Source organism: Phoca vitulina, unplaced genomic scaffold, assembly GCF_004348235.1.
Source record: "Phoca vitulina isolate PV1807 unplaced genomic scaffold, GSC_HSeal_1.0 scaffold17, whole genome shotgun sequence".
In the NCBI taxonomy this organism is placed as follows: Eukaryota; Metazoa; Chordata; class Mammalia; order Carnivora; family Phocidae; genus Phoca; species Phoca vitulina.
Genome location: NW_022589720.1, coordinates 19,174,675 through 19,199,472, shown reverse-complemented (window position 1 = coordinate 19,199,472; position 24,798 = coordinate 19,174,675). Strand labels below are relative to the sequence as shown.

General features: G+C 33.8%; 1 protein-coding gene across 8 annotated transcripts in view; it reads left to right on the top strand.

The window, feature by feature from the left end:
* The window catches only part of LOC116639253 (cadherin-10), a 177,600-nt gene that overhangs the window by 134,887 nt on the left and 17,915 nt on the right, over positions 1–24,798 (top strand). For all 8 annotated transcript variants that reach the window (XM_032415451.1, XM_032415443.1, XM_032415446.1 and 5 more), the window contains 3 exons: positions 14,611–14,798; positions 16,345–16,598; positions 20,990–21,126. In XM_032415451.1, coding sequence (XP_032271342.1) covers positions 14,611–14,798; positions 16,345–16,598; positions 20,990–21,126 — 579 coding nt within the window. The remainder of the gene's footprint in view (positions 1–14,610; positions 14,799–16,344; positions 16,599–20,989; positions 21,127–24,798) is intronic.

The following is a 24,798-nucleotide window of genomic DNA, read 5'->3' as shown; positions in this document are numbered from 1 at the left end:
CTGTTCGTTAGGACGGACAAGAAGATAAAAGGTCGTATCAGGGAAATGAGTACGATTTGGTGTGGCTGGACCCCAGGGTTGGCAGCAGGGATGGTGAGATGAGAAGGGAGTGTTAGCGTCAGGAAAAGGGATAGATATAAAAATAAAATGCCATATATATTATCTAAAGGGACATTTTTTAAGAGAGCACCAGGCACCTTCTTCCTTTTGGCTAATTATCCTGGCAACAATGTAGCACACTGCTCAGATCACAGGAGCAAAAGTTGATGAGAGTCTGAACAAATGCTGAGGAGAAGAGGGGTTTGAGATATATTTAAGTGGGCGATCCACAGGACTTAGTAATTAGGTCGGTAAAAGGTTTGAGGGAGAGAGGAAGGTGAAAGAAAAAGCTATTTTCTAGCTTTCTACCAGAAGAACTTGTTTGAAGAGAGAGACAGGGATTTCAGTTTGATTTGAACATTTTGAATTGAGATGCCTGTGGAAAGACAGTAGGTTTTAAGTATCTAGTAGTGAGATATGTTGATCTCAGGTAGACACATGACATACAAGTGAAAACAGACATGTGTGATCTCAGCTAGGCTAAATACTTAGAGTGACAGGAGTGGGGAAATGCATAATATTCCAAGTGTGCTGAAATATATAAATCCCTCAGAGAAATAATGTGCATGGAAACTATACAAAAATCCACTTGACACTCTCCTGTTATCCTATGGAGAGTTGCCTTAGACTAAACTATTTGGCATTTTTGCAAAATGGGATTCAAACTTCCTCTGGATCCTCCAGAGCAAAGTTGAAAAATACCCCTGGACAGGTATACATATAAATACTTGGATACAAACTAGCTGTGCAAATATGTTTAGCTGTTACAGAGTTTTTAGTGTGCCTTCTGGGAAACACATTGCAAACAGAAGTAGTATCTGATACAATGTAATCTGTTTATGAATGACTAATTTAAGGTTATCTTAACCTCCACAAGTCCTATATACATTCTTGCTTCTATACATTGCAATTGTGTGCATCTATGGATGTCAATTACCTTGGAGACAATTTCCAAGATATGTATCAAGATGGATTTCCTACCCTCTGGAGATCAATGGCAGCTTCTCTAAAAGCTTTGTCCTCTTGCTTTCCTCAGAAAACTAAGACATCACGCAGCATCTCCTTTTGCTCTAATTTAACTTCAATGCCCAAAGCGAAGTTGGCGATCCATGTCTCCAGTACTCACAAATTTAGGTTTCTGCCTTTCCTCTGGTGAGAGTGTTCAGTTGCAAAGCCTGATTCCTTTGTCAGTCTCTGGTGTGACTTTCAGCTCTCCTCTCCTTTCTCCTAAATGCCCATTTAGCATTGCATAATTTCCTTAACTACTGTGCAGTTTCCTCCAAGGAGCTTTATCTTGTTTTTAATTTCTTCCTGTTAAGCTCATTAAAAAACATCTTTTAAACATTATACAATGGAATGGTTTATAATTGTGTCATTTTTCTTAAAGCAAGTATTGTTTGAGATTATTATGCAGCATAGAGATGTTACAATAAGATTGCACACAAAGCAAATAAAAAATTAAACTAATGTTAAATTATTTTGTTGATTCATATATGTGGTGCTTCTTTTTATCACAGTGCTGGAAATGTAGACAGTTCTTATGTAAATGTGAATTGAAACAAGGGCAGCGAACAAAGGAAAAAGACAAATTATATCTCTTTGAACCTTATTGTTTTTTATAAACAAAACAAAACAGCAGCTATTTGTTGCTGAGCTCAAAACCTGAGTGTGCCCTTGTTGCCCTCCCCATTGTTTCCTGGCACCTCTTTTATGGTTTCTGAAGATGTCACCTTGTCACAGCAATTACTTTGCCTATCTTTTGTCTTTCCTCCACAGTTTCTTACCTCGAGCCGTCAATTATTTCTAATTCTAGTACACAAATCTGTAGTGCTTTTAATATTCAAGTGCAAAGGTCCTATTGATCAAAATTTTGGTAAAATAAGTGACCTGAAATGTTTAGTCTTGAATCCTAGAAAACCAGAAATACATCAAAATTGTTTGAAATCTTCAATAATGAAAATTCAGATGTTGTGAGAGGTTGTCAATAATGGTCTCAAGGTGCACTTACCACGTATTTTTGCCTAGTCCTTGGGAAGTCTTTGCAATATTACCTTTTAGATTTGTACTTCTAAATGCGACTTTCCGTATGTGATACAGAAATGTCAATGCCTCCTTGCATGCCTGCCTTTGTGCTTAAGTCGATAACCAAACTAAGAACATACTCACCAGGAAAAAAACATTTATCTGCTCTAAACATTAAAAGAGAAGCAAATGATTCAATCTGACACCTGGGAATGAGTTTAAAACAACTATAAATTGGAATTGATAGGAAAGCGTACCACATAATTAAAGCTCCATCAACTGTAAGATAAAAAATAAGGAGCATGCAAATAGATGTCTTTAAGGAAAAATGAAACGTAAGATGGGTGACAGGAGCTACTTTGCTTTTGTCACCGTATGCATAACAATCTGTCTCCTTTCTGATGCCCCTCCTGCTGCTCCCCCTATATGGTAAACACCCTTGGAGGCTCTTAGTGAAAGTAATTTCAGTTTTTTTGACAAACTAGGATATCTGTGTTCAATAGACTACTCTTGGAAATGAATTAGGAAATGTGAATGAATAGCTCTTTCATACATTTAAAATATAGAAATGCAGTCTATTAACTTTGAAATAGACCAAATGAATCTCCCTAAATAGGTTTATGAACATAAACATAATTCCAGAGAAAGCATTATCAAATTATATATGTTGGGCACTGAATAAATACTTCTTGAACAAATTAATTACTGAAATTGCCATATAATTAAAATAATTATGAATGTGTGTATTTTATGTATGTATACAACATATGTATCTTTATAATATAGCTGTTTGAATTACTTAACAGAGAATTGAATCTATACCATTTTGATGAATGGGCTCAATCTTCATCATGACTTTTCTGGAAAGTATGAGACACCTTGAAAATACTTTTATTAATGTTTCAGGGATAAATAAATATATGTATGTTCATGTATGTACACACACATTCACAACTCACCTACCATATGTGTGTGTGTGAGTGTGTGTGTGTGTGTCCCTTCCAACAAATTACTGTGGAAGTAAATGGATATATATATATATATATATATATATATATAATTTAGGCTTATTATAATATGAGCCAATTGAAAATGATTGCTTTCCTGTTTAAGTCTCAGAAGGTACTAAAAATTAACACAGATAATGCCTACTCTCCTCAAAAAGAAATACACTTTACAATGGAGATAAACCCTGCACCAACCACGAAATAAAATGAAGTGATAAATAATTTTGGATCCTTGACCAGAACTATAATGACAAGTTTAAAGCGACAGATTTTCAGAATCTAAGCATGTGCCTAAAAATACATGCAATCTCAAAAATGTCCAAGCTAAAAATAAAAAGTGGGAGAACAAATTCCTGGAGACAACACTCAGTGAAATCTATGTGACAGTAAAATTAATGAAACAATAAAACGTTTTGTTCTTTTGTTCTTGCTTGGTCTGTTAAAAGAAGATCCATGATATGGAAACCTTTCACCAGAACCTGATAATCCCTAATACCAGGAACATTTTCTATTTAATTTTTAAAAAATATTTTGCATCAAAATATTAAGTTTATAGATATTAAAAAAAAAAAAAAAGGAAAACAAGCTACCTCTTCCATTCTTCCTCACCTGTAGATCTAATCCTTACAGAAAACAACTTTAAACTTGTTTTTTAGTTCATCTAGGTTAAGCTACAATTCCTTAAGCAATATCTTATTATTTGATGAAATATTTTTATATATTACCTTTGACTTCCTTTTACCATTGATAAAAATGAAAGAGAAATTTGCTGAGTCTAAAACTACCTTTATTCGGTTATCACACTTGATTAATATGCTGGAGAGGTCCAAAATAATTCTATCATCGAATTTTGATGACATTTCTCAATATTTTTCTAGCGTCAGGGGTTACCTTGAAAGGTCCATTGACATTTTAATCTATGTCTTTTTTTTTTTTTTTTTCTCAACCTCACAGTTAAATATTAGTTTTCAGTTGCATGTACTGTCTTCCATTTATCCTCTAGCTCACAAATTCCCTCCTTGGATGATCATAATCTTCAGTTTAGCCCATCCATTATTTTTTAACTTCAACTATTATATTGTAAATATCTATTTATTGTATTTGGCTTTATATCAAAAAACCCCAGCCACTTTTTATATTCTCTGGTGAGATTTTTATGACCGCTTTTACTTCTTAAGGCACACTGAATATATTTGAAAATTTTTTTTATATGATGACTCCACATTAATTGTTTTGTTGATCTGATTTAGCTATAGGATTTTATTTGTTTCATTTTTTTGCTTTTGGAATTTTTTATTGTTGTTGCTTTTTAGTGCTTTGCTTTTGTGTCCCTGTGATACTCATGTTTCTTTGTGTTTATATATATATATAATTGTTACTAGATATCATAATATTTATATTAATTTATAATTAATTTATATTAATATCATATAACATATTATAAGCCTAATATATAATTAATATTTATAATATATTATATAATTATATAGATAATATACGAATCCCAAATATGTATTTAAATATATGATATAATGATATAATATATTAACATATATTATTATAATAATATGTAATATATATAATATATAATATGTAAATCTGGAATATATATTTGAAATCTGTGAGGCTTGTTGTTGAATCCGAAATGGAACATGTCTGCATCTGTTAAGTGCTAGGAACACTACCAACACTTTTAAGTGATGCTTGACTTGACGATTATTTGTGGTGTAAGTGGGTTTGCTTGTTTGCTTTAACTTTTCACATAGTGTATAATAATTACAAGAGAATATATGTAGTACTACTTTAAATCATTATGAGGACTTTAAAAATAGATTGCATTAACATGTATGCTCCTCAAATTTAATGTTATTTGATATATATATTTGTGTATATATAGAGATTATTTATAAATATACATATAGCATGTACATATCACTAAAAACATATTCTTGCATTCTTATTGTTTATGGTTTGTGAAAATAATATCACACTGTATATAATTTTCTGATATATGCCTATTTCCACTTATTATTATGTATCTAAGGTTCATCCATATTTTTCCCACATAACTATAGCTCACAGTTTTCACTTTTGAATTATGTAGGAATGTGTGTTATGTAAAAAGTTTATTTACCTATTCTCATGCTGTCTGACATTTGGGTTCTCTCTCTCTTTTTTTTTTTCATTTTACAAATAGTAATTCCATATGGCATTTCTGCAACTATTCTCATACGCATTGCTGGATTTTATTTATGCTACTATTTAACTTCACATTATATAATCCCATATTGTTTCCTGTTATGGGTTGAATTGCGTCCCCTAAAAAATATTTTTCCTCTTTTTTTAAGATTTGTTTATTTATTTTAGAACGAGAAAGAGAGAGAGACCTCGAGTGAGGGAGGGACAGAGGAAGAGGGGCAGAGAGAGAGAGACTCTGAAGCAGACTTTGCTGAGTGTGGAGCCTGACGCAGGACACAGGGCATCTCACGACCCTGAGATCATGACCTGAGCTGAAACCAGGAGTCAGACGCTCCACCAACTATGCCACCCAGGTGCCCCTAAAAAGTATATTTTTAACTATTAAACCTCAGTGCATCAAAATGCGCCCTTATATAAAAATAGGGTCTTTATAGAGGTAATCAATTTAAAAGGAGGTCTTTAGGGTTAGGGCTTTAATCCAATAAGACTGGTGTCCTTATAAAAAGGGGTAATTTGGACATAGAGACATTCACACAGGGGAGACACAGGAAGAAGATGGCCATGTAACTGGACTGATGTGCTTATAAGTCAACGAACACCAAGGATTGTTGGCAAACACCAGACGCTAGAAGAGGGAAAGAAGGATTCTTCCCTATAGCCATGATGGAAAGCATGGCCCTGCCAGATACCTAGATCTCAGACTTCTAGGCTCTAGAAGTGTAAGACAAATTCCTATTGTTGTTTTTTTAAAATTTTTATTGTTATGTTAATCACCATATATTACATCATTAGTTTTTGATGGTTTTAAGCCACCCAGTTTTTTGTACTTTGTAAAAGCAGCCCTAGCTAATTAATACATTTCCCAAAGTCATTGTGCCAAATTTAACACCCATCAGCTCTGCATAATAGTTCCCATTATATCACATACTTTTAATACTTAGTTTTGTCAGCTGTAATTTTTGTCAGTTTAGTAGGTATAAAATGGTATCACATCATGGCCTTAATTTGCATTTGCTTGATTAAAATCCAGTATACTTTTGTTTGTCTTTCTTGTTTCCTCTACTATAAACTGTTCATTGTTCATATCCTTGACTAATTTTTCCAGTGGCTTATCTATCTTTTCTTATGGATCTTTAGAGATACTATGTTTGTCGATATGAAATTATTCTCTTTATTTGTAACATGTTTCACTTTCTCTATATTGTCTTTTATTTATAGAAGTTGTTAATTGGAGCATAGATTGATTTATCAACCTTTTATTTTATGCTTTGTTAATCATTTGTCTTATTTTAGATTTCTTTCCCTTACTAAAGATTGCTAAATTATTGGCCTATATTTATTTGTAAATTAAAGTTCTAGGAACTGTGTGTGTGTATGTGTGTGTGTGTGTGTGTGTGTGTGTGAGCTGAGGATTGTTGTAGATAACCAAAAAGATACTGGCTTAGAATTTTTAACTAAAGTTTTGCATATGTCAAGGAAATTAAAGAGCAACCTTTGCAGGATGAAGTTGGAAATTAACACATGTCCGTGTCATCACCCTCCCATGTAGGTTAAATCTGTCTTTAGCAATAAAATAATTTGATTAATATACAGATATGACTTAATATTTTGTAGTTCAAGAATTATGCTGAAACATAAAGGAAAAAGAGGAGGGGCGCCTGGGTGGCTCAGTTGGTTAAGCGACTGCCTTCGGCTCAGGTCATGATCCTGGAGTCCCGGGATCGAGTCCCACATCGGGCTCCCTGCTCAGCAGGGGGTCTGCTTCTCCCTCTGACCCTCTTCCCTCTCGTGCTCTCTGTCTCTCATTCTCTCTCTCTCAAATAAATAAATAAAATCTTTAAAAAAAAAATAAAAAATAAAAAAAATAAAGGAAAAAGAGGAAACTTACAATAATAATTCGAAGAAGTAATCTTATCATAATCAAGGCATAGAAACCTGCAAACTTCTGGAAGGGCTGAATTAATTTTCATTAGTAAATTTCAAAAGCTTATTTGTAAAGATTGTTGATAAAATATTCCATTAAAATATTAAAGGACTATTTGTTTGCTAAGAATATGTATATTCATATAAGTACATATGAATATATATATCTATGTGTATGTGTTTGTGTATCCATATATGTGTGTGCGTGTGTGTGTGTGTGCGTATCTCAACAGGCATTTGAGGCATTTGATATGTTGTCCTATATCTTACGGCACCTAACTCCATCATTTTCCTTCCTTTGTGTCTTTATGAGCCAAGTATTTACAACTGTATTTTCATGGAGCTATAATGTCTTTTGTCTTAATGTCTCTCTCCCTTTTGTAAAAAGCACTTTAAAAACAAAGGTGTGGCAAGTGGTAGTGAAGAAGGGTCCTCCCAGATGGCATAATTTCAGTGGTTTTCTCATCCAGACACAGACTCTCCCTGAAGTCACTGTAGACTGCCTGGTGATCCTCTACCATTGTGTTGATGGAAGCCATAGTTTCAGCTCTCTCCCCTAGCTCTTAGGTCTGTAAAAACATTCTTTAGGTTCATTTGAACCCATAGTATGAGTGTAAAATGTCGTGAGGGGTGGTTTGTGTCTAGACCATGTTTCCATAAAAAACACGAGTCCTACTTTATTGTGGAGACTAGTTGCTGTTGTAGAATTAATCTGTGGATGATTTGGAGGTTGATATATGTCCTCCTTTCTTCAAGAGGCCATAAAAATAATGATCAATGCTATGGAAATAGCAAATATCCTCAGGTCAAAAGGTGACTTCAGTTTTCTATTTACTTTTGTAGTTTCTCATTTTCCATCAATTTGGGGCTTGTACTTTTTTAAATACCTTTGAATGTATATTTCTAGCTCAATTTATGATCCACAGTTATTGTTTTTCAGTTGAACTGAGTTATCTAGCTTGCATTGCCAGAAGCCTGATTTAATGTTTTTTAATCAACTAATTACTATATTATTGTTGATTAAATTTTCAAAATGACAGACAGTAGTAACAAGTTGATTTTTGTGTTTTTCTATGATCCCATTAATCTGATATCTCAATTTCTGTCTGAGGAAATCCTGATCTTAACTTTTCTTTCCATTCCTCCAATTTAGAACAGCAAATCTCCAAGAAAATTTAGTTTATAATAAAGAAAACACTTGTGACCAGCGTTTGGGCATTAGGGTTGTGTTTCATGCTAGTGGAATAAAATTCTAGACCTTTTCAGAGACAGCGATTAAAATAAAAATGTACAGCTAGTTTCTAAGTGTGAATTTATAAAATCAGTTTTAATATTATAGTAATATTATAATAACATTATGAAATATTTTTTCTATTACAGTACAGGATTTTCCCTTATGCCATAAAAATTTAAACATTAATATTATAAATCATAGCATCTAAATGCCTTTTGACGGGCTCCCTGCTCAATGGGAGCCTGCTTCTTCCTCTCCCTCTGCCTCTCCCCCCACTCGTGCTCTCTCACTCGCTCTCACTCTATCTTAAATAAATAAAAAAATTAAAAAAAAATTCCTTTTGAAGGATACAGATATTTTATTTTCAAAACAAAGATCAATCAACAAGTTGAAAGACAATAACCTACTGTTATTTCTATGTTTATGTCAAAGATATCTTTAGATTTCTTATTTCAAATACAAATAGTTACCTTCCTTCTGGCTTTTTGACACATTTGCACATTATGAAGCTAGACTTATGCCATTTATTTTAAGTTTTGAATACTACATTATATTCAAAATTATGGTTCTATCTCTATTAAAAGGAACTAGGACTTTGAGATACAGCCAATTTTAGGGCTTGGTCACAGAAAATAAAAGATGAACCTGTAACATTTTCTGATGCCAGATATTAAGGAAGTACTCAAAAAAAAAAAAGTAATGGGGCATCTGACTGGCTGAGTTGGTAGAGCATTTGACTCTTGATCTTGGGGTTGTGAGTTCGAGCCCCATGTTCGGTGTAGAAATGCATTAAAAAAAAAAAAAAGTGATGGAAGCATGTTGAAAAGGCATTGTAAACAACCTAAAAAATCACCCACTGACAAAACCTATAAGAAATTGCACAAAACGATATATAGGACATAGTATAAAATAAAATGTCCTTGAGTCCATACTGATAAAAACATATACTAATACAAATAAATAAATGGGGAGAAAGAGCAGCTTTTCCTTTCAGGAGAATTCCAAGTAGTAAATGTGAAAAGAAGCAACAAAATAGAAAATCATCATTAGAAAACCACAGTATTAATTATTAAGATCACTGATCAGGGGGCGCCTGGGTGGCTCAGTTGGTTAAGCGACTGCCTTCCGCTCAGGTCATGATCCTGGAGTCCCGGGATCGAGTCCCGCATCGGGCTCCCTGCTCGGCAGGGGGTCTGCTTCTCCCTCTGACCCTAACCCCTCTCATGCTCTCTGTCTCTCATTCTCTCTCTGTCAAATAAATAAATAAAACCTTTAAAAAAAAAAAAAAAAAAAAAGATCACTGATCAGTACTAAAATTCATGGACAGATTTTTGAGGAGAAACAGAATATTTGCATAATCTTAAAGTATATCTCCCAAGATATGCATTAATTATTTTAAAAATTACTTATTAATAATGGAGGAAACTGACAGAAATACCTTCTTAACCAAGTGATCAAGACATCATATGCTCTCTGGTATATGATGCACTGAGAACAGATCACTTCTGTGTACTGTTGACAGAAATATAAAACCTCCATCTAATCATGAGAAAATATAAAACAGACCCAGACTGAAAGACATTTTACAGAGTAACTGACTAGTATTCCTTAAAAGAAGATAAGGAAAGACCGAAAAATTCTCACAGATTGGAGGGAGTAAAAAACATGACAACCAAATGCAAAGTAGGATCTCTGAAAAGGCTTCTTTCCCTTCCTTCCTTCCTTCCTTCCTTCCTTCCTTCCTTCCTTCCTTCCTTCCTTCCTTCCTTCCTTCCTTCCTCCTTTATTTTTTGAGAGGGTTGGGGAGGGGTAGAGAGAGAGAGAGAGAGAAAGAATCTCAAGCGGACTCCACACTGAGCACAGAGCCAAACGGGATCGACCTCCTGACCCTGAGATCACGACCTGAGCCTAAATCAAGAGTCAGATGCTCAACGACTGAGCCACCGAGGTGCCCCTCTCTGAAAAATCTTTGGAAAAGCTGGTGAAATCCAAATTGGAATTAGTTAATAGTAAAGTGATTAAAATACCATTTCCCAAAACTAAACTTAATGTAAATGATGGTGAACCAAAAATTAAAAATGAACTTGCTAAATGTTATACAGTTAGGTGTGGTGGATCTTGAATTTTAGTCCACTCTATATAACCACTGGACTCTTGTCTGGTTTTGGTATCAGGGTTTTACTGATCTCATAATGAGCTGGGAAAGAGTCCTCATTTTTCTTTTCTCCAGAAGACTTTACATAAGAAGAGAAAATAAGGAATTTTCTGCTTCACGAATGTTCCTTAAAAATATTTGAGCTGCTAAGGGCACCTGGGTGACTCAGTCAGTGAATCACCTGGCTTTGCCTCAGGTCATGATCCCAGGGTCCTGGGATCTAGTCCTGCATCGGGCTCCATGCTCAGCGGGGAATCCGCTTCTCCCTCTGCCCCCCCCACTCATGTGCGCACTCTCTCTCTCTCTCTCTCTCTCTCAAAAATAAATAAGTAAAATCTTTAAAAAATATTTGAGCTGCTAGTATTTAAGAGGCTAGATCATTTTAAATCATATATCATATATTAAATGACATTTAATCATGTATTAAATCATATTTTAAATCATACTTTATTTTCTCTTTAGTACCTTTGGTATATTTTTAATTATCTTTAGGAATTTACCAGTCTAGCTAACTAGTTAATTTTATTGACATATAAGTAATACTCTCTAACCTTTTAAATCACTACATTTTCTGTAGTTGCATTTCTTTAAAATAATTCCTAATACTTTTTGCCCTTTCTCCCCTTTTCATGAACCATTTTGTCATATATATTTATTTTGTGAGTCCTTTAAAAAAACTAACTTTTGGCATTTTTATTCTCTTGTTTCTATATTTGTTTTCAACTTGATTACTTTCTGTTTTTATCTTAATTATTTCCTTCTTTTTCTTTGATGGTTATTATGTCTTTCTTTTCTAGGTTCTTTTAATGCTTAACTTATTACTCTCAGCTTGTCTTGTCTTTGTATAAAAACACATAAAGTTGTAAATTACCTTCTCTAAGTAGAATTGTTTTCTCTGCCCCATGTTTTAATTTCTTTTCATGGATTTTTCGATTATTTTTAGGTCTCTATTTTTGTATATTATTTGAACCATCAGTTACATAGGAATTACTTCTAATTTTCTTTTAACTTTTCAAGAATATGAGTATTTTGGAGTGATCTTTTTCATACTAACCTCTGCCTTAATTGTAGCATGGTCAGAGAATTTAGTTGATATTGATTTGTTAAAATTTATTCAAACATGTCTAATAATTTAATTTTTGATCAAATGGTTCATGGGATTCAGTGGTTCATGCCCGCTTCAAAAAAATCTGTATTCTCTAGATTGTTTGTGCAGATTTCATATATATATCAATCAAATCATTCATATTATTTTTAAATATTACAAATTCTTGGTCTAGTTAAATAATCATTAATTAAAAAAAAGCATTATTATGGCTATATTTCCACATATTCTCTAGATCTGAGAATAGATAATCATGGTATTAAAGATTTTAACAGAAAGCAACTTTTATAGATGTTATAAAGTAAATAATGAAATTTTAAAAATCTATCCTAATATCAATAATAAGTGCTTTCAGTACAGCAGTGATATAATTTTTGTATTTTAGAAAAGCTATTTCTGATACAGTATAATATATCAATTTATCAAGGTGCTGTTTCTATACAATTTAATTTTTTAAAGAATCTTCTTGCAGTAAATAGGTTGAGTTGGTGATGTTCTGTGATAGAAGTACCGTGAAACAGATATTTTCAAAAGGAAGAGTCAGAGGTTGCCAGGCAAAGAGTTGTGTGGAAAATCAAACTAAGAAAAGCATACTGGAAAAACCTAAACCTAAAAAAAAAAAAAAAAAAAAACAGTGTCATAGAGAGTATTAATTAAGAGAAAGGATGACAAGACAGAGAAGCCAATTTATGGAGAAGCAGCTTATGTATGTTTTATTTTAAGTATAATGGGACCAATCAAAGAAGTTTGAAGCTCTGAATAATTATCCATAAGAGCATTGTTTTCAAAAGAATACTATGGCTGCAGTGTATAATGAGAGTATCTGAGATTTGATTGGATTTAGTTAAGTATAGTTTCTGGTAGACAAATTAGAAAGTTTCTCATTTATCCAATACACAAATCAGTATATGGTGGCTACTACATTCAAAGAAACAGAATGAGAAAACCATGGCGGAAAAATACAAAGTCCCTGTTTCGCATTACATCTTCATGGTACATATGAATAAATAAGTAAATAATATAATGACTAGCTATTGCAAGTAATATGAAGAATGACTGGGAGTGGTATTTTCAATAAGGTTATTTTCAGTAAGGTTATTGATGAAAGCTTCTGAGAAGGTCACAACTGAGCAGTCGTCTGAAGAAAGTGAGTGAAAGCCATCTGAATATTCAGGGACAGGGATTTCTAGAAGAAACAGCAAAGGTAGAGAGCCAACAGGACAGTAGCCAAGGAATGAGTTGAGAGTTGCTTTCAATAGTGTGTTACCAAAAATAGATGGAGAGGAAAATGTAAAAACAAACAAACAAAAAGAACAGGCTCGCGATTAACTGGGGTGTAGTGGAAGCCGAGTCTTACTGATGTCTCCTAGGAAACAACTTCCCAAACTGAGCAGATAGAGGTGCCTGTGTTAGGTTGTTAGGGCTGCCATAATTGGGTGGCTTAAACAACAGAAGTTTGTTTTCTCACAGATTTGGAAACTAAAAGTCTAAGATTGAGGTTCAAGATCAGCAGGGTTGGTTTCTTCTGAGGCCTCTGCTTGGCTTCTAGATGGCTGTCTTCCCCCTGGGTCTTCACATGGTCTCCACTCTCTGCCTGTGTCCAGATTTCCTTCTCTTGTAAGGACACCAGCCATATTGGATTAGAGCCCACCCTAATGATCCCGTTTTACCTTAATTCCCTCAATTACCTCTTTAAAGACCCTGTCTCCTAAAGCAGTCACATTCTGTGGTACTGAATGGGGGTTCGGGCATCAATATATGAAATTTGAGGAGCATAGCCCCCAAACACTTACTGTAACACTGTAACAGTGCCATTTTCTCAGATTCGGTAAATTGCATTGTGATTACAAGAGGATAGTGCGGGGGGAGAATCTTATGTGAGGGGAAATGTCATGTGAGAAACAGAGAGAGAGATTTAGGAAATTGAATTTCGACAAGAAAACTTTGAAAAGTCCAGTTTGGTGCAAATCTTTCATAGAAGTGACTAAAGGAAAATACACTGGGAAAGATATACTCAGGCAAGAACATGATTAGCTAAGAGGTCCGGGCTTTACTGTGTATATTAAGGAGAATTACTTAGGGTTTATGAGCATGAAGGGGCTATAATCAGAAGTGTGCTTCCGGTCGATTAATCTGTCAGTAATACGTAGTTTATAATCAGGAGCTAGAACATAAATCTCATTAGCAGTAGAGATTGTTCCCACTGAAAGCTCATCTAGGTGCACTAGGAGCTTAGCTAAATTCTTGTTTTGCTGTGGAATAGAGAGGAGTTTGTCAGAATGGAGTGTTTTCACAGTGACACTATGAAGGGCCTCTTTGTATTTCTCCCACAGACTATACTTTGTTTCTCCTGTCACAAAGATAAATAGGATTCCTCCCCACTACAGCTGATTTCATGGAATTTCGTAATGTTCTGTCCTTTAGCTCAAATAACCTAAGAGTAGTTAATAACTAAATACAACAAAGGGAAAATAATTAAATATAAATATTCACTGTATATTCTGGGATATGTTGTGATTGTATAAGCAAACACAGGTACCTCTCTGCTCTCAAAGCTGATCACTAGTTATTTGTGCAAATGCAAGAAAAGACAATGTGCTCATTTTCAAACCAGAATTCTTAACACTGTTAGAGATTGGTACTCAGTATTTGTAATATGCACAGACCCAAGCCTCCCAAATGCCACATTTTCCATTCCTAGACCTTAATTTCGTGTTATCCATACCATGTGTATTCAACTCATTAATCAGTCAACATCGATGTAGAGCTTAAGATTTATAATGTTTTCTCATACACAATTTACCTTTGAATATTCTATTGAGAAACATCTCTCTCTCTCTCTCCCCCTCTTCTATATATTTTGCAGACACCATCCACCTTCGAGTTCTCGAGTCTTCCCCAATTGGCACAGCCATTGGGAGCGTAAAAGCAACTGACGCTGACACAGGGAAAAATGCAGAAGTAGAATACCGAATTATTGATGGTGATGGGACTGATATGTTTGACATCATAACTGAGAAGGACACACAGGAGGGCATCATAACTGTGAAAAAGGTGCACAACATCAGTTTAAATAAGCACCTGCCCATTTAGCAAATAGAGATTTCATTATGTGCTATCCCCTCACGCATTATCCATTAGAAGACATCACTATCAGTCCAAATGTGATTTATATTGTGCACAAGTATGAGAAACATAAAGCCAAAGTTCTCCTTGGACATTTTGACCAAGTGCTTTTGTTGATTGAAACATGAAACCTGAGTTCTTACAAAATTTAAAAGGCAAATTAATAGATGTGTGACTCCATTTCTGAGCCTTGTGAATAAAAGCCCCCTGCCCCATAATAACATTATTTTCTTAAGAAAAAGCAGTTAATAGCTAATAATGGCAATATATCATCCCAGTTGGAGGCATAAAAAGTAGCATGCCATCTATCCAGATGTATGAAGCAATAATTAGAGCTGCTAATAAAAAGAGACGGCGTCTTTTGAAAGATAATTTAATTGTTCACATTTTCCCTTCCGCTATATAAATTAAACTTTTCTGCTAATATATGCTCAGTGATACAGTTTAAAGGTAACTAGTTTTTTTATTGTAGAGTCAGTACCACCATTATAAGAAAAAATTAAGGTCCCGTAAAAGTTAAGGTCCCGTAAAAGTTAGATCATATTGAAATGTGCTAAAAACTCTATTGCATGAAGTAACCACTGAAACACTGAGTAATCACAAAACTTTCCAGAGTGTCAGTTGCAAAGGCCAAGGTAGGCAACCAAATGTTTTTAAATGGACAGTGACCAGCACAGGAGGAAGCAGCTTCTTTGTTGTTTTTCATGCCTGGAAAGTAAGAGTAATGCAAGTAAAATCTACTGCTTATCAGATAAAAAAAAGGAAGGTTGAAGGAATCTGAATCAACAATGTCTTTTTCTGTTAACAAAACATACGTTTTAGAGGAGTGAGGGAGAGGAGCTTGATTTATACTTGTGACAGTTACAACACATCAATGTTTAAGTTCCATTTTTTTTGTTTCATAATGTAACCTAATTACCAAGTTGCTATCGAAGTTTTTGTCTGTTCTCTTTACTCAAGGTTTTCCTTATCTTCAATGTTTCCTACAACGGTTGAAAGTTTTATATTAGTCTTCAAACTTTTATAGTTTATGTAGTACCTTGCCATTAAACTGAATGGAAATAATCACAACATAAATGTAAAAAGATAACTGAATTGTTTGCTTACAAACATTAAGCAGTAGCCAGCAGCTCAGCCCACACACATGCACACGTAGACACACAGTCTCCCAGCTCATTTTTTATTAACGAGTCACCACATTATGAGATAGGTTTTAATATCCTTTCCAATTTGTCCAAGATTCAAAATCTAATTTTCCTATGTTCTGAAGTATTACGCATTGAATACATAAAAAGTAAAAATTGAACCCTATCCGATATGTAAAGGTTTTATTACTATTTTTTATTACTTCTAATCATTTACACTGAACAACCTGACAGAACTCAACCAGGCTTTAAAAATCACACTGTGACTTGAAAGGAACATATAATCCAATTTCCCTCACTCTAATTTGGTGATTTATTTATTTATACAGCCACTTGACTATGAGAGTCGAAGACTTTACACTCTGAAGGTTGAAGCAGAAAATACCCATGTGGATCCACGTTTTTATTACCTGGGACCATTTAAAGATACAACAATTGTAAAAATCTCTGTAGAAGATGTGGATGAACCTCCTATTTTTAGCAGATCCTCTTACCTGTTTGAAGTTCATGAAGATATTGAAGTGGGGACGATCATTGGTACTGTGATGGCAAGGGACCCAGATTCTACTTCTAGCCCCATCAGGTAAGTATGCCTATGTTTCAGATGAAAGAATGGGAATTAAAATAAATATAGAGATCATGAAATTCTATTTATAGCATTTAATACATTAAAATATATGAGTCTTTCCATAAGTTGTACATAAATTTGAGGAGCATAGGTGTTTAAAGTAAATTGTCTCTGAATGTTTTGGGGCAAGGCATGCACAGCTTCAACATTTGGTCCAGTTTAAATCATGCCTTTTAGCCTAAAATCTAGCTTGTATCATCTGTCTCTTTCTTTTAGGTATTTGTTGTTCTGACCTGGGTACAGATAAAGGACACTGTGTCAGCTGTGCATTTACAATGTAACCGAATCACTTTATTTGTGCTTTCAGTTATTAAATGATATGTTGAGAGTTGTAGCAGTTAAAAGAATATAATTACAGCAATATTACAATGCAGTTATGTTACATTTTAGAAACTCTCCTATACTCCTACCATCAAAGAAGGAAGGTTTTTGTTTGTTGTTTTTGTTTTGGCTGTATCAAAAAATAGTTAGAAAAATATTAGAACATTCCAGAAAGATCACAGTAATTTCAATTTTTTTTTCTTTTTTTGCTTTGCTTTTTTATGGCAGCCTAAAAATATATGGGATGTAATAAACATACAAATGAGAAAGACTCAAAAGTTTTTATTGACATTTGGTCTATCATTTTAAAGAAATACAGGTATCTGTATATAATATTGACCATCAAAATGACTGTTCATTTTAAACTGTTAGTACATCATGTGTTTTGGATTTCATTCGTTTCCCTATTCTCTACAGGTTAATTTTGTCTTCCCCTTGTTCCACATGGACCAGTCAAGTAAGGGTTTAAATGATGGTTAACAATTTCCAAGCACACTTTTTTCTGATTCCTAAGAATACAACAGCAGAATGTAGAGAATCTCTAATTTTGTATGCCATGTGACTCTAACTCAAAGTTAAAGTTAAAAGTGCTATAGGTTCTGCCACATCTTCAAGTGAAGTCATATTTCATATATATTAAAATTAGCATTTGATTTATGTAATTTTATCTAAATATTTTCTTTTTTGTTTTTATGTTTCCTTTAGTTCCAGTGTAGTTAACATAGTGTTATATGTTTCCGATGTACAATATAGTGATTCAACCGTTCCATATATTACTCAGTGCTCATCAAGATAAGTGTACTCTCAATCTCAATCACCTGTTTCACCCATTCCCCACCCACCTCCCCTCTGGTAACCATTTGTTTGTTCTCTATAGTTTAGAGTCTGTTTTTGGTTTGTCTCTCTCTCTTCTTTTTTTTTTTTTGTTTTGTGTCTTAAATTCCACATATGAGTGAAATCATATGGTATTTATCTTTCTCTGATTGACTTACTTTGCTTAGCATTATACTCTCTAGGTCCATCCATGTTGCTTCAATTTGCCTAAATATTTTCTTATATTCACATAGAGCATCACAGGTTACAAATATGGTAATCATTTACAGCTCCCAGCTGCCAGCATGACTTCCCCATAATTGCCTCTTCCCCAGTCCATTTGTCTTCATTGAAATTGCTGTATTGCTCAGATATTTTTTTTTCCTTTGAAGCTTTTATATAACCAATATACATGTTTAATTTTACCCATTCAATATTTTCCAAGCATTTTCCTGGCATAGCTCCTAAGTAACTGTAACAGGCTGTGTGCTGTGTTCCTGGTTTTAAAGTGGTCTTTTTAAAATTAAATATAATATTTTTTTTAAAAAAAAGTTCAACTTAAATCCAGTGGTGTTATAAAGTGGCTATATAAAGATATTCTCCTCACAAAGAAATAGATTTTGCATCCTCTTATAGACTGATGGTTATTATATGTCAAAATATGTCTGGATTTTGAAACAAAAATGAAATATTTAATCAGAATGCAAGTCTAAGGAAAGAATCCATTTATCTATACTATATGGTGACAGAATTAATGCTTATTAATGACAAAGTCTATGTCATAAAGGTTGTCATATAATAGAATTTATGCTAACTTGATGCATAAAATGCAATTGAATATTTTTGGATAATAATAATGATAGAACTACAGGTTATATATATATTTATATATATATATAAAATCAGGGATAAAATAGCTTTACTAATGCAATGTATTTATGGGATAGATAATATAATATAATACTGGGCATATTATAAATTGTTTAAGTCATATTATGGATGTTAATGCAATAATCAAAGGGATTTGCTTTGTTCTGGAAATGATCTTAAAAAGGAAAACGAAAATTAGCACATATAATTTGCCAATAGAGAATTAGAAAATATAATTATATCATGTTTGAAAAAGAACCAGGATCTCTCTGTATCTTTAAGATAATTTTGCATAATCCTCTAAATTTTGACATTAGTTTGTAAACTAAATTATAAGAAATAAGACAAAACACACATAAAATGATTTGGCAAGGACAATAATGCTTTATATTGATTTACATATTGCAACTTCATGTCATATTTCTATAGAAATAAGAAAACTTATTTGCCAAAATACCAAAGAATTCAGTTGTTCTTTTTTTCATTTAATAAATATTTGTGGATCACCATATCAAATATTAACATATTTCTCAAGAAGTTCTCAGTCTGTTAGGAAAGAAGATTCGGTATGAGAAATAATATTCATTGAGTGCTTACTATACTTCAAGAATGATGCTTGGTTTTTTCATGTATGATTTTCTGTTTGAAATGTAACTCACATTTTGATGTTGAATTCCTAATACAATGTGGTAAATGATACATTTTGATACTACATTTAGAGATGAGTGGTAAAAGATACTTTGGGACTAAAGGAGATAAATAAGCTTCTACTTTAGGTAATCATGAAACACTCAAAAGAGGAGGTAAATTTATGTTGAGTCTTTCAGTAGTAAAATGATTTTGTCAACTTGAGAGAGAATTTGTGAATTATTCCAGATATAGAGATTCAGTGTTTTGCAAACTTATGTGTGAATGATAAGACATGCAGTTTGAATGCAAAACTGAATTCATATTTTATTAATAGAGAGGGCTAGAGCTTATTAAGGAGATTTGTTAAATACTGGTTTGTTCCAGTTAGAACTGATTTAAAATAAAAACCCAAAATAAGCAGTCCTCCAAAGTAAAATCACATTAGCTGTACTGATGGCTTAAGTTGTTCTTCTAATGCAATTTATTCAAAACCCAGAATAAGGACTGTAAGTTTCAATTGATTTTTGGAAATATCATACAGGTTTGGAACATTAAAAGAGAAGAGTTTTATGGCACTTTAAAAATTATTTTTTATTATGACTCACAAACTACAATTTAAAAATAGTATTTCATAAAGTTTTCCTAAAAATAAGTGACAGTTGTGGCTTAGGAAAAGATATGCCATTACTGAATGCTACTCCTGGACTTGTCACCTTTGTTTTACTTTGTTTATTTTTTTAATATGGAGCATTAAATATAACTTGAGGATTATGCTTGCTAACTCAAGGACTATAAAGCATTTGTAAGCCACTAGGATTGTGAAGTGGCAGGAACGGATGAGGGATATAACTATCTTAAACCTTGCCTGACAATCTCCCAAATAATGGGATTTGTCCCAACTATAACAATCTGATTGATAAACCTGGTGTTAGGCTTTTGAATGACACTCAACACAATGTCTTTAATCAATTTGCAGCATAGTTGGTTTCTTATACATATGCTAAGACTTTTTTTTTTTAATTTGTTTTCTGAGACTTTACTTGGTAAAAATGTGTGAAAACTCCTACCCCAAATTTTCTGTTTTTAAAACATCTTTAGTTAAAATGTATACATTTTTTTTAATGATACATATGGTTAAAAACTGAAGCTACGTGGGTATTATACCATGAAGTTACTAAACATCATCATAAATTGATAACCTACTAGTCTGTTGAAACTAATGTTGGCTCCAATTTCATCACTATGAAAAAGACTTTGCTTCTGGGAATGCTTTTTTGCATTTGATCCTTACAGTAATTCCTTAACAGAATTTTCAACTCCTAGGTAAGGTCGGTTGGTAATGCAACCATCTGTAATGCCAACTACTTTGTGGAACAAAAAAATAACTTCCCAGTCAGTTGATATGGCAATAGATAGTGATTTAATAAAACAAATATTCAGAAGGCCATCATTTTGAATGTTGAACAAAGTACCAGCTCATGCCTTGGGAAGAGGAGGAAGGTAGAGATGGCAGGTGTGTGTGGGGGGGGCAGTTCCTGATGTGTGTGTGCATGTGCGCGTGATAAATCAATGAAACGGTTTTCATTCTACATCAGTAATATGTACTCTTATGAAAGTATTACATGTTACTGTGTGTGTGTGTTTGCATTACACCATTTTCTCCTACAAACCAATAATATTTCCATGTATTTTTCTTTGCTTTCTATGTTCAGATTTTCCTTGGATCGCCATACTGACCTTGACAGGATTTTTAACATACATTCTGGAAATGGATCCCTTTATACATCAAAGCCACTTGACCGTGAACTATCTCAATGGCACAATCTTACTGTTATAGCTGCTGAAATCAGTAAGATGAATTTTATGTATATAATATTTAACATTATTAGGTTTTATTTCATATTAAAATAATTTATTCTCATTATACACATGAATTGTAATTTTAATCTGTTTTTAAAAGTCTTCAAACTAATACTACAATATATATTAACTAACTTGAATTTAAATAAAATCTTGAAGAAAAAGAATAAAGCATTGATTTCAAGCAAAAAAAAAAAAAAGCTTCTCAACACCTATAATTCTTTTCAATAGTTTCTATATATACTGAGGGATAGTTATAGGTATCCCAAATCAACATTTAATATTGACTAATAAAAATTATCTAGAATTGGGCACTAAAGATATCCTCTTTTGGGGAAAAGTAAATGCATTAGATTTATTACATGGACACTATAAATTAAAATCTATGCTAAATGGTGGGTGCACACCATTTAACAACAAACATGTATGTAGGTATTATTTCTTCCTTTTTACAGATGAGGAAACCAAGGTATTGTAATAATAGCTAACATTAAGCACTCTATGCCAGGTATTATCCTAAGAATTTTATATTAATTTTATCCTAGTAATATTTTTATTGACCTTATTTAACAGAGAAGGAACTAAGGCTCCAGAGGTTTTGGTAACTTGCCCGAAGTCACAATGCCAGAATTAGTAAAACTGAGATTTAAAACTAGTCATTCTGTTTCTAGGTCCAATACTTAATTCTACATCTAATTTACAAAATTTCGTATAAGTAATAACAGGCAAAACCAGTATTCACAATCATATCTGTCTCTAATTGCAAAGGTTCTTGCCCATTCACAGGACTTGCGATGTCATTTGTGGAGCCCATTATAAAATAAAACGTCAGACCTCTTGTTAAAAAATGATTAAGGCAGGGGCGCCTGGGTGGCTCCGTCGTTAGGCGTCTGCCTTTGGCTCAGGTCATGGTCCCAGTATCCTGGGATCGAGCCCCGCATCGGGCTCCCTGCTCAGCCGGAAGCCTTCTTCTCCCTCTCCCACTCCCCCTGCTTGTGTTCCCTCTCTTATCTGTCTCTGTCAAATAAATAAAGAAAATCTTTAAAAAAAAAAAAAATGATTAAGACATTTAACGTGGCAACAGTAGAGCCTTAAAATAAGCATGGGGCCCTTCTTAGAGTGAGGCCCGGTACAATTACACATGCCTATGAAGCCCCTTTGTCCACTCATGCAAACGTGTTCATGGTCTCTAATTCCTGTACTGTGATTTACTGGAGTAAAGCAACTCTATTTTTAAAAGAAGCATTAATTAGGGACTGAATCATTGTGAAAAACTAAGCCTATAAATTCCAGACCTAAAATACGAAGCTGAATCCACAAACACCTATCAGGGTCAAATTATTTCAAGCCACCATTCCAGGATTTGGAAGGCAGAGCAATGGGGCCAAATTGCCAAAAGTCTCAGAAGGATGGAATGAGGCTGGGCAGATCATTAACAATGAATTCAAAACTTCAGGATAAAATAGTAGACTTAGCTTTCTCCTTAAATCTGGCTCTAAAATACAGATTAACTCCACCATCCAAATGACCCAGTTTTTCCATAGTGAGTTATAAATGGCTGTGCCTTTTAAGGCCAACGGAAGATTTTTTCGAGTTTTTCTTCTAAGGAAAGCTTCTATTTCTATTATCTGTTTCCACATCACCACAGTTAGGTGCGCCTCACAGGGTCCAATCTGATCCTTCCAGAATCATGGTTGTTTGTGCTCTCTGCTTGATTCAAGATCCTAATTCAAGCCTAATGAGTTAGGAATTGCCTTTTCCATTTCAGATACTTTGAGAAATTTAAGTTCTAAAGCTAGCTGAAGTAATTACAATTCTGTAAAAAGCTAAGCCAATTATGTTCTTCTTTTTAAGAACTAAACCTATTTTTTGCCCTTAAGTGAAATCAATTTATGGAGTAACTGCTGGAAATGCCTACCTGCCAAGCCACAAGCAGTCAGAGGCCCATTATGCTGATCTGGGTATTAAATGGATAAGGGAGAGAGGGAAACAGCATATAGGAAATTGTTTTTACTAGATTTTAAGCACTGGGTTTGTGATAAGTGTGCATTACACCAAGCCCTAAGCAGGGCAGAATGACGTTTAAATGTACTTCTTACCAATGCGTTTCCAAGCCTTGCCTCTAACAGTTTAATTCTACATTCCACAGCAGTATATCACATCATATGGCAAGTACTACCTCAGGTAATTATTTAGTGCATTATACCATGAAATAACTTCTCTTTTTCTTCTTCAAAAATATTTTTTAAATGCCATTTGGAAAATAAAAAATCTAAAATGAAGGTCATAATTGGATCTTAGAAATCCGTTGTAGAAACTAATGAGTTCCTCTCACCACATCTGAAAACTTTACTGTAATCATTGCAATAGAGTCTGAGAACAGTAGAGCAAAGCTTATGACCAAAGAACTCCATTATCTATACTTAGTCCTTGAGAGTGGAAATTCTTGCCCTAAGCAGGTAGAAAAGATACATCTTTCTAAAGGCTAGGATTTCTAGAAAACCATTTAAGCTTTCCTTTTCTTGGATATGGAAAAGACTGTGAATACATCAGAATGCTTTCACATTATAAGATCCTTTATTGCTGATACATTCTTGCTATAGTAGATTGTGCCTGGATGACTCTGAGAATCAGGTGGTAAATATGCCAACTACCATTCCGTATGATGCTTCTTGGAATGCTTTAAGGTTTTACTTGTACATGAGCTGCAACATCTACCAGTAAAAAGATTAATGTAGGCACTGTTGTTTGAGCAGGTGACTCTAGGCCTGATGTTATACAAACACATTTATCCTTGTGGATTTAGCTTTTGATTTGAAGAGACTTTTTGAGCCATCTGTAAAGAAACTGAGAATCTTCATTTTGTGTCAGGGAACGGACTGACAGTGCAGTATTTTAGATCTGATATTGTTCTGATATTGTTCTGCCTCTCTTGACTTCCAACAAGAGTTATATTTATGTCAAGACTATTGAAAAAAATATTTTGCTATGTCCACTAGCTATATTAGATGAAAAGCTCTTGCTAGAAAATATGGAAGAATCATACCTTCCCATTCATACCCATAGCAATGTGTAGCTCTAGGTAAGTTGTGGGTTCATTTGTAGGTGAACCCTTTGTAGGTGAACTCTGGCTACTTGCAAATGGTTTAGGACTAGGGGAGGTAGGAAAAGAGTGGGATAGATTTTTTTTTTCTCCTTTCTCCACTGCTCCCTAAATGTAGTCCTCTTCAGACCTGTATGAACTGTAGGGAAACTAGTTAATATATATATTTTTTTATTGTGTGAGAGCTTTGTGTGGAGCAACATAGCATAAGCTGTCAAGTAATGTAAGAAAATGAAAAAAAGGTATCACGGTGATAATAAAGATGATCTTAATAGTTGACATGTATTGAGTGCTTACCAACAAACTAATACTTTGATAATAGCTTTTGATAGCTTTCATGCATTAACTGACCTAATTTTTCAAATAACTCCATAGATTAGAAGTTCTATTTTGATTTCTATTGGGTAAATTGAGGCATTAGAGAGATGGAGTAAATTGGCCAAAGGCACACAATGAGTGAATGGTGAATCTGGGAATCCAAGCAGCTCTGTTCTACTCCAGGGTCTGGACTCTACAACCACCTGACATAGGAAGAAGTGAACAATAGGCAGCAATGCA